At 36.0% G+C, this 14,161-nt stretch overlaps 2 protein-coding genes across 3 annotated transcripts in view; both read right to left on the bottom strand.

The window, feature by feature from the left end:
* Positions 1 to 4,461, bottom strand: part of LOC143908854 (photoreceptor-specific nuclear receptor) — a 36,059-nt gene extending 31,598 nt beyond the window's left edge. Inside the window, exons 1-2 of one of the 2 annotated variants that reach the window (XM_077426687.1) lie at positions 3,858 to 4,461; positions 3,205 to 3,368 (exon numbers count right to left, since the gene is read on the bottom strand). In XM_077426687.1, coding sequence (XP_077282813.1) covers positions 3,205 to 3,325 — 121 coding nt within the window. In that variant the 5' untranslated portion in view covers positions 3,326 to 3,368; positions 3,858 to 4,461. Of the gene's footprint in view, positions 1 to 3,204; positions 3,375 to 3,857 lie in introns of both variants that reach the window. The other variant, XM_077426686.1, reaches the window with a different exon arrangement.
* A 5,139-nt stretch (positions 4,462 to 9,600) lies between these two features.
* Positions 9,601 to 11,749, bottom strand: LOC143908864 (adenylate kinase isoenzyme 1). The gene is made up of 2 exons (XM_077426693.1): positions 10,659 to 11,749; positions 9,601 to 10,297 (listed from the first exon to the last, which is right to left on the bottom strand). The coding sequence occupies exons 1-2, from the start codon at positions 10,792 to 10,794 to the stop codon at positions 9,747 to 9,749; spliced, it is 687 nt and encodes a 228-aa protein (XP_077282819.1). The 5' UTR covers positions 10,795 to 11,749; the 3' UTR covers positions 9,601 to 9,746.
* Between the last annotated feature and the right edge of the window lie 2,412 nt (positions 11,750 to 14,161).

Below are 14,161 nucleotides of genomic sequence, written 5' to 3'. Positions count from 1 at the left end.
GGTAAGAGCCTCCTTAAACACAGCCACGGTCTTGACCGTGAACACAGCGATAGACGTATATAATAAACTGCGCATTCCCATTGGAGATCTCTCGCGGAGATGTAAAGGACGGAAGATATGCTTGCAGTGGCACTTCCTTTTCTAATTGATGTTGGTGGGGAGAAGGAAAGGTTAGGAGAAGTGATCACGTGGTTATTGACGCCTTGAATCTTGCTGCGGGAAAAATATTATCGTGCAACACATTGTGCAAATACAATACTCATAAAAATACATGTAAAAATAGTTTTACATGTTTTTTTTTTTTTTTTTTTTTTTTTTTTTTTTTTTTTTTCATGTGCAACAAGTTATTTTGCTTATCTAATTTTATTCATATATGTACTAAATACTTTTATTTAAAAAATTATAATTAAATGTTACATGTTGAACTAATTATAATAAATAGTTACATTATGAACGAATAACTATTAAGAGCACATACGAGTTTGTCATTGTGTATCACTATAAATAAAGTCTGATTCTTGAATACCAAACCATTTTTACATGTATTTTTATGAGTATTGTATTTGCACAATATATTGCACAATGATATTTTTCCCGCAGCAAGATTCAAGGCGTCAATAACCACGTGATCACTTCTTCTAACCTTTCCTTCTCCCCACCAACGTCAATTAGAAAAAGAAGTGCCACTGCAAGCATATTTTCCGTCTTTTACATCTCCGCAAAAAATCTCCAATAGGAATGCTCAGTCTATTATATACGTCTATGAACACAGCTGTTTTAAATAAATGCAAGTTGATGATCGATGACAAAATACAGTGAGATAATGTGTTAAAAAACCGCAGAAGCTCGGTATACTTACCGTTTGTTTAAATTCAAACTGCAGTTTAAGATACGGTTAAAGTTTAAATATACAACGGAAATTTATTGATGATTGAGAAAGTGTGTGTCATCACTCATCGAGCACATTTCGGCCGTGCATACAATATAAACAAGATTGGATAAACATTTGCGATTCGACAAAAATTACATGAGATCGAATTGTATCTGTAGTTCCGTAAAATTATCAAACAGGTAAAATTATTATTAAATGTCCTCAAGTTGTGCATTTTTTAGTATTACACAAATTTCAGAAAATGTCACCAAATCATTGGATTAAAGTTTACAGGTGTAGTTTTGCAAACCAACTTTGATTCAATGAACTTTTAGTGTTTGAAAATACCTATCACTTTTCTCGTATTAAACTTCAAAAATGTAAATAAACAATACACAACGAGTAACACACATTATACATAATATACATTATTTATTTTTATTTAAGTATTACACATATTTAATGTCCAAAATAAAATTTAAATTGTAAATAAAATTAGTACAATAAAAAATGTATATCTACAGTTTTGGATCGTTAACAGTCTATGGCTAAAAAATGTTGTGAATATTTTAACAGACCTTGGAAAAAGATAGGAATGAGCAGAGAAAATCATCTCGCACTTCCGTCCGTCGCTAAAAGCCGGCGATGCGAAACGATGGGCAGAATGCACCTAGGTCCACCCCCGCGGCGGACTTTTATGCGAGTTACAGTCGTGGGGTGGGATAAGTGGGAAAAAGAGGGTGACATGTAGGCAACGACATTATGCCATTAGAATAATCAAATCTTGGCTGACCTGGCGCGAGCGGAGGAAGGAGAATCGCGCGTTGATGCAAGTTTACACATTATATTACGCTATGCATTATATTACGCTATGCATTACATTATGCGTTACATTAAGCTGCGAAAGAAATGTCGCGGGGAGAATATATTGGGGAAATTAATGTCTAATTATTGATCTACAGTAAAATCAACTGACCAAAACCATGGTCAAAATTAATGATGTCTCGATATTGATCTGAAAAAAGTGCTGTGTGAATCCGACAAACCAAGTTGGCTCACAGTTTTTCAATGTTCATATCGGTAAAGACGTTATATATTGCCAGTTACGGTCGATTTAAATTCCTTTAAAAGGATTAAAATTTAAAAATATTCTTTTGTAAAAAAATATATTGCTGCTTTCTTTCCGATAGAGATATATCTTTTTTATATAATCTCAGATCTTGTCTTAATAAGTCCGTACACTTGTTTATTATCAACTAGCAGTTATCCTTAGGCCGGTTTTCACACGCAATGATTAGTGGCGCCAACTGACTGGCATTCATTGGCGCCAGAACCAACTGGCAAACTCACAAGTGTTTACACAGTGATTGGCATATAATATGGAAAATATTTAACATTTATTAAACACACAGTAAATGACAACAACCATATAACCTCAAATTTTGAGGTTATATGCTTTGGCCAATAACCGCCAGTAAACGCCACATTACTAGCGCCAGTTTGCATCAAGTGTTTACACTTGCATTTTTACTGGCATTAGTCGACTGGCGCGGCCTGGCGCCACCAATCATTGCGTGTGAAAACCGGCCTTTTACTTTCAGTTTCCGTGCATTATAAATGCGCATCTCCACGCATTCCATCATTTAAAATTGTATCTTTTTTTACGTGTGCTTTGGTACATTGAAATTAGAAAGATTTAATCCTTTTAGACACACGTTAACGCGATAACGCGTCATATTATGTAATAACTTATTATAAAAATTAAATAAAAAACATGACAAAAAATAATAACATTGATAATTCGTGCAACAATAAGTTACTAATAATTATAAATAAATTCTGTTCATTTTTGTCGACTTTTATTATACTTGTATTGATAGTTAAAAATGCAAGCTATGTCGTATTTGTATAACGCGCGCATGAAGACATTATCGTGCGTTAGACGCATATTATAACGCGCGGGAACGCATGCATGGAAACTAGAGGTCAAGTCTGTTCACTAGAGGTTAACGCCTAGCCATCATGCTAAAGGTTTATAATCTCGACTGACTTTCACGCGCGGTACAAAAGTTCCAAGAATATATTAGACATTCGAATGTATTCAATCTTATTATATTTTCAGCATATTTAACTGTATCCTATAGACAGCACGCATGTCCAAAATCGAGACATGGTGCTGTCTAGGTATGTTTCCTTAACTATCGGAGAATAACAGATCACTTCAATTATAACTTCCTTATTTCTGTTTATATTGTGGCCATTGACCCTTTCATGTTGTTTTGCGTACGAGGAGGTTATCTAGTATTTTAAATATATCTTTTTTGTTATCTTACCGTGTCTAACGCTCAGCGGACTGGCGGGACTCCGTGGATGCTCCGAAGTTGGTTCATTTTGCCCTTGTTGATGCTGATGCTGATGATCCTCGGTGGCCGTGACTGTTGCCGTTCCGTTCATCGTGCCTCCTCGATCATTCGTTATCCGGCCGATGTCAAATGCGCTAAAACTGGCATTGCAACTCCTTTGTACGTGGCTTACGATTTAAATATATTTCTTTTGCAACCTAATGCAACTACCCCATATTTTAATATAAAATATACGAAGTCCAAAAATTTATTTTGTTTCATGAGGATTAACTTCAAACACCTCGAACGAGAAATAATATATCACAATAAGTTTGATATATTTATTTTTATAATTCGGCGGACTTAATTTTTAAGATTTTTGATTAATTTTAATCAAGTTAAACGAAAGATGATTTCTCAAATAACATTTTTCTTAAAATAATCGTTGCAACAACTAAAGTAATCTTTCACTCTTCTTTAGCAAAATTATCTATCTTATCAAACATATCTCTTATCTCTAACGAGAAATTTCTAATTCCTCTTAATGAAGAAAGAGTATTTTAATTTATCTTCACTAAAAATCGCTCCTTTCAAAGCAAAGCTCCAATGTGCTCATGTCCAATTGAAAATCGTTGCAGACTCACTCAGGGTATTTCAAACTTGCATATCCGCACCGTAAAACGTAGGTCACTTCTTCTGCGATCACTGACTTCCCGATCTTCTTTAATCTACCACCAAGTTCTTTGACCGCTCGACCCGATTCGATCTCCGATTCTCCAATCCAACAATCACCACCGGTATTAGCGAATGTGATGCGCTTGGGCGAATCCGAAGAAATTTAAAATCACGAGGCGCGATCGAGACCGGCGAACGCGAAGTGAGAAGAAGTATCTTGGTACCGCGAGGAAGATATCGTGCGGGTGTCAGCGGTTCACGCGCTATCGAGATCGACGAGTAGGCGGAACGATCGTTTGTCGATGTCGGATTGGCGTATGACGTCTGCGGCGTCCCGATCCAGGATCTCTCGGGCGAGTCGTCGTTACCCGCGGATGACGTCGGCGTCGTCGTCGCCGCGGCCGCCACCACCGCCACCGTCACCGCCGTCGCCGTCGTCGTCACCGTCGTCGTGGCGCTTGCCGTGCCGTCGGAGGCAGCGGACGAGCAACGCCCGGCGCCGATTGGTCCACCGGCACTTTTGAAGGCGGGATCAGGAGGCAACGCCGGAAAAACGACAAAAACGAGGAGCGGGAGGATTTAACCTATAGCCTCCACGTTTGACGCGGTGCCTCGCCGCGACGCCCGTCGTCGGGACGAGGCGCCTGCGCCGACCCCTCCGACCCTTTCCGATGACGCCTGGCATCTCCCCACCCCCGGCGACTCCCCAGACCAAAACTGTCCCCCTTCCGAAGCGAGACGCCGCCGTCACGGGAAACGACGCCTACCTGGAGCGTCGGGGCAATTGTTGATCGTTGGCTACGCGACGGCGAGCTTCTCTTTGCCGAGTCGCCTCGGCATCGGATTGTATGGATAAAAAGTGACGATGCGCTGAACGACGGCCGGGACTCTTTTGATCTGCCGTAGATTAATCGAACCCGGCCGAGGGATATGGTCGAGTGATTTACAAGCAAAGGTTTACGAGCGGGACTTGACGATAAAAGTTACGTAATTTTTTGTTTTATTGCTCTTTGATTAAACAATTTTTTAAGAAACTTTCACTTGATCTATTTTTATATAATTCGCAGCACAAGAGTCATAGTTGAAATATAAATGGAAAGGAAAAAGTTGAATGTTATCAAGAAGCAGCGAGGCATTATCAAGATGATTGTAGAATGCCAATTTCCATGCTACGTTCACGTCAAAGATGAATTATACTTTTCAATATTGTATTATTTGTCAGATTAGAATTGATATTTTCTAGACAAAAAGATTCCAAACAGTCCTCCACGAGAAAAAAGAAACTCTTGAACCGACGGAGTCGCTCCTGTCATTCTCGCCGGAGAATCAATGTTCAAAAGGAGATGCTAACGGAGCAATTAATCGAACGATCGAACTTTCGACTCCTGAAGTGTTCTCCCGGACAAATCGAGCGAGATCCACGAGAGAGAGAGTGGGTGCGGGCAATCGGCAACGGGTCCGATATACCGCGCGATGCCGGGCGTCGTTGTGGTGGCGGCGGCGTGGTGTGGTAGAGGCGAGAGCTCGCGACGGTGTTCTAGGAGTTGCTGCCTGGGTCGCCGCCATGCTGGATTCCTGCCGTTGCGCGAACCCCTGGTTGCCTTCTGGTAATCGTTGCCAGGGATGTGACAACCCCACCAGGCTGACGTCGCCACGCCCTGCGGATCGCGGATGGACCAATGACGCCGGGACGTCGCGACGCCGGCGTCCACCAATAGGATTACCCTCTGATACGCTCTTTCGCTTGTCGGTGACTGCTGCATGCCCTCCCGCCCTCCGCGACCCCCTTCCAGCGAAGCTGGATGCCTTTCAATTTCGGGCCCGCGGCCTCATAAACGCAGCCAACCACCCATCCACCCGCGCCGTAGGGGTGGATCGGGGTAGAAGGGATCCAGCAAACGCGGAGTAGTCGAGGAACTTGGCGTCAGCGTGTCGGTGTGCACGCAGACAATTGCGATCCACCGGAGTGAAAGGGGATACAAAGCTACGTGGAATATCGGGGATTGAGAAGCGGAGGAGCGCGCGCGCGCGAGCTTATGGCAATACATGGGAATGCGCGTATGGGTATGGGACGGCAGGATTGTTCGACATATGTACACATATATACATACAATATATGTGTGTATATATATTTATTGATATACATATATGTCTGCGGAGATAGAAATGGTACAGTGACGGTGATCAATCATTCGAATATTGTAAGAGAAGAACGTTTACATTATATGTATAAAGTTACGTATTTATACGATAAAATTATACTTAAAATTACACTGCGGCCTTTTATAATACAATTTTATGATATAAATACTGTAATGTAATATGGACAAACTAACATAATACAAATTAGAATTTAACTTGATCCTAAACTTACGGTTCTAATTTTCAATTCGCGTATCTATTCAATTTCCATATCTGATTTCATTTTCTAATGCATTGTTAAATATTTAAATAAAAGTAAAAAGATTTAGGACTTTCGAAAATGAACCACACATATGATTGAAGGGCTATGAGAGTACAATATGCTGTTTTTTATTGGTGCGTAATCTTAGATAAAATTAATATAATTTATTCAAATATTCCACGCATAGAGAGAGAGAGAGAGAGAGAGAGAGAAGGTCAGAACGTTTTGGCTCCAAATTGACCCATCTTCAGCGGTATAACAATTAAGGGAAATTTATATTCTCACGCTCTCCTTTACGCCATAAGTGAGTGTTTCAAGACTGGAGAGTCGAAAAGTCAATGTGTTTTTATCGTTGGCGTATAGGCAAGATAATGGATTATATAAGATCATTGTTTGTAATGATAATTTCCGTGATTAATTAAATATTAAATTAGGTCAGGTTAGGTGAAATATTCAGTTTCTCAATAAAGAATTAATATTATTAAATTAATATTGTTACAGAAATATATATATATATATATACATGTACATTTATCTATTACTATATTATATTCATACTTGGTTGATTATTTCCTTGTTTTATCACTTTAATTATTTTTTTCTACTTGTTATGATAGCGCTATGCAAGTAATATAAAATACAGTTGGCATTAATTTCTAATTTGTTAAGATAAGTAATATTTGTAATATGTCGCATAAATTGATTTCCATTGTAGCTCTTACGCAAACTTCATCACAACTAACAATAAGTTAAAATTTCTGTGGATTCTCGCGATATCTTTAAGATAGAGGATATGTGGATAATCGTAGATTTTACGTAATCCTTACTGAAGGATTAAAATTTTTGAGAATACGATTACGATCAATTTCTTAGAAGCCGAGCTAGTTTTTGCGAGACATCCATCAAACTCTCGTTCGCCTCGTTTAATGCCACGCTAGAAAGTAGAACGAGCAGCAGAGAGGAAGTCGCTCTTCCTCCCTCGATGAATACCTCAAAGGGGATGCTCCGATCGGTGCGCACATCTCAAGCATCATCCCGCAAATTTACACGTCTCTGCTTTCTTAGCGCGTCTTTTGTGCAACGTTCCTTAGACGAGCGTTATTTTCATGCATGTGTGATAAAGATATATATGTGGTACTTTATGTGAGTCCTCAGAAAAAATTCTTTTTTTTTAGCACAAATACGACAGCGACCTACGTAATACGAGATTATACGTTGCGTCAAGTTCTGCTTGATAAAAAAATTATGACCTTCGATATAATAATGATATTTAACACAGCGGGGTTTTCTGTATAAAAAACACATTAAAAGAAGCTATGGTAATAAAAAGAAAAAATATTTTATTTTTAAAAACTTTCCCTCAAGAGAGATATAAATTCTAAGTAATATTGATATTATTTTTAAAGAGATTAAATTATGTAATTAAAATTAAAATAAATATCTTACTTGTAATTATAAAAGTAATACACATACATAAATATGTACACACATATATATGCATTTATGCGTATTTGTATATTGGTGATAGAAGCCAAAACAGAGTGATTCTACTTGAAAAAATAAGAAAGGAAGTATAGGACAAAACTTTTTTATATATGCTTTATTTTACAGGAAGACAACTTTGAATATTTAGTACGCGTGTACTTAATACGCATCTGTAATTATAAATATTAAAAAGATACTTTGAGGCTACACAATAAGATAAGATCTGTTTACTTTTTAAAAATTTTATATTTTATTAAAAATTGTTAGAATTGTTGCTCACTTTGTCGTATACATAATTATGTTTTCCGTATTAAATTGGTATGGACACACACTTTCCACTGTCTTTTATGTCTTCAAATAGGTATTCAAAGGCTACTGATTTCTTTTTACTTGCAATATTATGCGTGACATATAATAATTTAACATGATCTCATAAATAAACGTACCTGGCAAATCAAATTTTTTTTTAGAAAACAAAGCCTTGTATAAAAAAGTTTTATTTCACATTTCTGATTTATTTTCTTTTTATGTCGAATCACCTTTTCCCTCTTGTATATACCACCAGTTTCGAATCACCCTGTATCTAAAAAAAGCATACATATACTAGGCGTATGTACATATACTAGTATATATGAGACTATAACTGTATATTATGTGAGTCACGAAAAAGAGAATACTCTGTTAAGTTTGAAAATAGAAGAAAATATCTAACAATAATAAGAGAAAAGTTGCACTATTCAAGAGACCAGATATGACCATACAAATCGCTTTTCTTTTAAGGTTATTTTCAAAATTATTTTCAGGTCAGTGATTTTTTTTAAATGACACCAGAGATTGTATGTAATTTGATAGAGTCGAATACAAAACAAATTCAATGATTATGATTCTACTATGATCTTCAAATGACCTTGGATTTAAACATTTTTAAGCTAAAATTTGATAAATATTCTTGCTGCGATTAAGAAATAAAAATTCACATATCAGTACTAGGCAAATCGTTCGAGAAGGTGGCGTTAACAAATCAAGTGTAATACAAATACTATATAAAAGTAAATTTTATCACAATTTTATCACAATATTACTACATCAATATAGAACTTTACAGGACAGATTTTGAAAACCACATACATCTTTATACATATAACACGTGCGTGAAAAGTGGCACGTTACGCGCGCACTATCTGTGCGACAAATAGCCAATTCCACACCGAAAAATCCTCCGCTCGAACAGTGCGGTAATGTTCTCATTCCCGCACAGTCTCGCAGAGTATATAAATATATATATATATATATATATATATATATATATATATATATATATACAGACAAATCAATTGGTATTAAAAAAGGCATAGTTCCTTTAAGAAAAAATATGTAATTTGCAACACGCATCTGCATACTTTTTCTTAAAAGCAACTATATCTTTTTTTCATATATATATATATATATAGATATATATTATAATTCTTACAAGAATTGTTGTAATTTAATATACGTAAATAGATATAATTTATTAATGTATTGATTATTTCAAATATCTCATGCTCTTTCGTACGTATCAAACAATGATAACTTATCGCTGGTGAATAAAAGCGAATGTAAGCTTTCCAGTGCTAAATGCATAGTTTTCATTATTCATCCTGGCGTTGATAAAACAAAAACCAATTTATTATAAATATAACAGTAATATAACAAATATAATGATATAACAATAATAAATTAAAAAACAATATTTATTTCTTTCACATATCCTGCTATTTATGTTGTAAAATTTGTTACAATATTATTACAATTTTGGTATGTATATATTTATTATATATAATTATTGTTTTATATAATATATAGCATAGTTGTTTAGCACATAATAAAGCAAAGTTTATTTTCACGTAATCCATCAATAACTTATAACTTTGCACGATAATCGATGCGTCATGTTCAGTTATCAGCCCAGTTATCATGTAAATTCTAATTAACTGCTTCTACCGGACGTACTAGGAAAGTTCATCAAAACGTTATCAATCGCGCAGCAAATATCTTGGAAAACTTCCGTCTCGTCTCTCTCGCCATCGATGACCACCAGTTGTTTCTTGTAATACCTAAGGACAGGCTTGATCATTCGACTGTGATCCTTAATTCGCCGCCAATTTTCATCGATACTGCGCTCCTGCCTCTCGGTGGCGGTGATGGTCCTGGCTAGGACTCGTTCCATCAGCAGCGAGTTTCTGACGTACAGGTATAGGACGAGATCTGGCGGTCGGATCTGTCTATTGAAATGCTGACACTGTATCTTCTCCCTGGGAAACCCGCTCACCAGGAAACCTCGCGAGACACTTAAGCTGCTCAGCATCCGCGCCTTGATGAGCTCCACCATGACATCCGAGGGAACTAGTTTACCCTCAGAAATAAAGTACGCCAGAATAACGCCTTTCTGCGAGCCGGTGGACACCTCGTTGCGCAACAATTCTCTGCTTACGATGGCGCAGAAACTGTAATGCTCTGCTACCCGGATACATTGTGTCGCTGCAGGAAAAAGATCATTCAAAATTATTCCTAAATCTAAAGAAACTAAAATTACTTCCAAGTTATTATCTTAAAATCTACTCACAAAACTAATGTATTTATTTTTATTTTGCATACACAAATTTAAGATATATAATGCATGGATATTATACAACTATTATACTATATACTAATTGTAATAACACATATAATAGAGTTTAATAATTTGTTATATAATATATTTTAATAATTTTATATAATATATTTCAAACTTAGCGAATTACTTAAAAACATTTTTAATAGCTAAAATTGCGAATGAAAGAAGTATTAATTTTATTGATTTGATAAAATATATGAAATCGTAAGTAGAAATTCAACAAACTCTTTCCTGCTCCTGGACCTCCAATCAAAAAGATAATCGGCAGTCCTGATTCTCTAACTAATGAAGCATCGAGCCCAATGTTTCTTGGTATCACGGCACACAAGGGATCGACGGGCCGCACGCAGTTCAACCCCATCCTTATCTTCTACGAGTACTGTTTACTGTTTTAAACTACTTAAAAAATAATTAAAAATAGCTTTATTTGATATTTTTCAAGCAAAGTCACGTGAATAAAAGTTACATATTTTTTATATGACATATTAAGAACCTTGAAGTTGAAGCTTTAAATTATAGGTATGGTATATTGATGGTAATGTGTAATGCTGTAAAAGGATCCGTATCGATCTGAATAATGTCACAAACATAGAAGTAAATGACATTTTAGCAAAATTAACAATAAATTAATAATTCAGTAACTTTTAATTCAGCTCGAAATTATGCGATTATCTTACAACACAATTATAAATTTACTGACAACTTCTATTGTAGCTAAAATAATCGTCGATCTTTTCGATCGTTGGTAATTTACCTTACTCGAGAAAAAGAAAAAATAGTAACTGTAATATTTATTTTCACTATGTCATTTGTGTTAAATTTTATTTTTGTCGTCGAGTGTACAAACCAGCGAAAATTGCAGTCGATAAATCTCGCTTTGAAGCGGGTGCGCGTTTCCAATCGCGTGACGCAACGCTAGCGCGCGCAATGTGAACGCACCGAGAGCTTGCGCCTACCAAAGACGCTCGGTACCGCGGCGCCCAATTACAAGCGCCTACTGCTTGAAAGCCGTAATTTAGCCAATGTTAATTCGCGCAATTTGTCTCTGATTTTCTAGAAGGTTTCGTTAACGGCAAGTAAGACCCCTTCCTGTCTGGAGAACCTTCTGGGAAGGTCAAAGATAATAAAACAACTAACGGAGCGACGGTTGGCGCAGTCGTTCGATAAAGTACCCAGACAGCACACGATATCCTATGAATGTCCATTTTATGTCCGGAATGCCCCTGGACGTTATATGGATATATGTATATAGGATATTGGTGCTATTGGGGTATCCGCACTTAGCCGCTTCTCAAAGTTGACAGACCTCTGTAATTAATTGATTGAGTAATTGTGAGAATAGTTGTGTTAAATAGTCTTTATTAAAACATTAAATTGAACATTCTTAACGTAATCTTTACTGACCTTATCCAATTTCTCGCGAATCAACTAAACTGATAAATTCAAGAACATCGAGTACAAGGTAAAACTATTGAACACTTATTATAAAAATCAATAAAATGATTTATACATTTAAAATTAAGTGTTTGTAACATCAACTTTTCTCATGTCATATATTATTAAATTTGCCTTGAAAAGAAATGCTATAAAATAAAAAATACAGCATTCTATTAAAAAAAATTAAGTTGACCTTAAAATGACTTTATAAAGCCATTGTCTATAAAGTAATCGTTTCCACTGAATAAAATTTAAGATACTGTGTACTGAACATCTGTATTTTTTCATGTATTCCACACACACACACACACACACACACACACACACACACACACACACACACACACACACACACACACACACACACACACACACACACACACACACACACACACACACACACACACACACACACACACACACACAAATTTTACTTATAATTTATCTGCAATAATGTCATGTATAATTTGACACAATAGAAATATTATGTATGTTTTATAATATTTAAATATACTCGTAAATTACGATTTTATCAGAGAACTGATATATATTATTAATGTTTCTCTTTTATCTATTTATAGTAAATGTTGTATATAATAATTTTTTGACTGCATTAAATGCGATTTATATTTTTCTATAAAGCATTATTATGCAAGTACTAATTTTTCAATAGTTTCATAAAATATCTGATGTCTTAAAACATAAAATTGCGTTTTTTTCAAAATTACTCCGAATAAACATTAATTGTTTTTCACCTGTACCCTTACACCAGTAACATCAAGAGACACGGTAGTGTCTCGCGCCAAAATACGCGCGAAGCAAGAATGTCGGTGAAGTTGGCATATCATTTTTCAGCAGATCAAAAATAATAAGGAGTTTTTCTCGCATACAGTCAAATTCTGTTCCTGATACTTTTTAGCGATAGTTTTGGTGATTTTACCAAAAAATCCATTAAACAAAATAATCTGCTAGTTTTTCGTATAGCATAAAGTGAGATGCCGTACAAAATCTATAGGAGTTTCAGTTTATGTAAAATATTTTTTGAATAGCTTTGAAAATACTGAAGCATTTTCTATAAAGATCCAGACACTAGCAATGTGTTGTATAATTCTTAAATAAATTAATACCGCCTGAGTGCCGCGTACTTAGAGAGAATAGAGTGATATGCTGTATATAAAATGTCGGAGTTTATCTAAAATATTTTTTGAATAGTTCTGAACATACTAAAGCATTTTCTAAAGAGTTCCCGGCATTAGCAATGTTGTATGTATTTTTAATAGATTTATATCGCTCAAGCGCCGCGTACTACTTTCTTTTAATTAATGATAGGAGAGACCGGAGCTCGTTGGCACCGTTTTTACAATTTCGGCATTTGAGTTTTTATACAACTAATTATCATAATTAAACATTATTAATATGATAGAGAGAACCTTTCTCTACATTTTCATGCCAGGAACGCTCCTGTATACTGGTATAGTGAGACAGGATTTTATTTCGACAAACCCTTTCACCCGACGCGGCTTGGGTCGGAGCTGTCGGGGCTCAAAATGTAGCTAATTAAGGTAGTTGTATCGCGACAGTATTAGTCAAAAATAATGGTCACACTGCAATACGATAATGTACGGAAAACTCTACTTATATCTGTGTAAAACTTTTGACTGAGCTTGTACTGTTTTTACTGTTTTCACTCGCGTCAGTAATGTCATCAGTATACCATGGTGGAAGTAATAAGGTGTGCTCGTATATTGCGGACACATTTTCGTCTGTTCTGCGCATCGTGACAAAAATCGTCCATTTTGAACTCATACTAACAGATTCTTGTGTCGGTGTGTTTCCGTTTGAATCTCCTATCAAATTTAAAAAAAACATGGCGGACTTCTGTCACGTTCTGTGATTGGATATTGCAAGAAACGTGCGCATAAGCACACCTTATTACTTCCACCATGCAGTATACCATCGAGATTAACTCGCGACGCTCGCGTTAGTATGCTATCGAGGTTATTTTGAATAAATAGAAGAAATAGAAGCGGAAATATCTGTTGAACATTACAAAGAAAGATTAATGAAAAAAAAAGTATTAAAGAATAGACATAAGCTTTAGCGGCAATGTCTGAACTACATATACATCTAATCTTCATATGCGCAGTGTTGCAAGATTTTTACAGGTTAGCTGTCGTATGCGTCCACCGCTATGAGAAATTGTGTACTTTGTGTAACAATTGCTTCAAAACTAAATAGATAAGGGTCTTGTACTTTTGTAAGAATATTTTTACAAGTCTCTTTTGTCATCT

Source organism: Temnothorax americanus, unplaced genomic scaffold, assembly GCF_048541705.1.
Source record: "Temnothorax americanus isolate GAGA-0224 unplaced genomic scaffold, ASM4854170v1 Scaffold118, whole genome shotgun sequence".
In the NCBI taxonomy this organism is placed as follows: domain Eukaryota; kingdom Metazoa; phylum Arthropoda; class Insecta; order Hymenoptera; family Formicidae; genus Temnothorax; species Temnothorax americanus.
Note: the sequence above shows the minus strand (reverse complement) of the source record. Positions and strands in the feature narration are given on the sequence as shown.

Excerpts from the sequence above, each read along its gene's own strand:
- LOC143908864 (XM_077426693.1), bottom strand. The coding sequence starts at position 10,794 with ATGGGGTTGAACTGCGTGCGGCCCGTCGATCCCTTGTGTGCCGTGATA. Across the intron at positions 10,298-10,658 it reads AGGTCCAGGAGCAGGAAAGA|CGACACAATGTATCCGGGTA; the intron begins GTTTGTTGAATT and ends TTTTTCCTGCAG.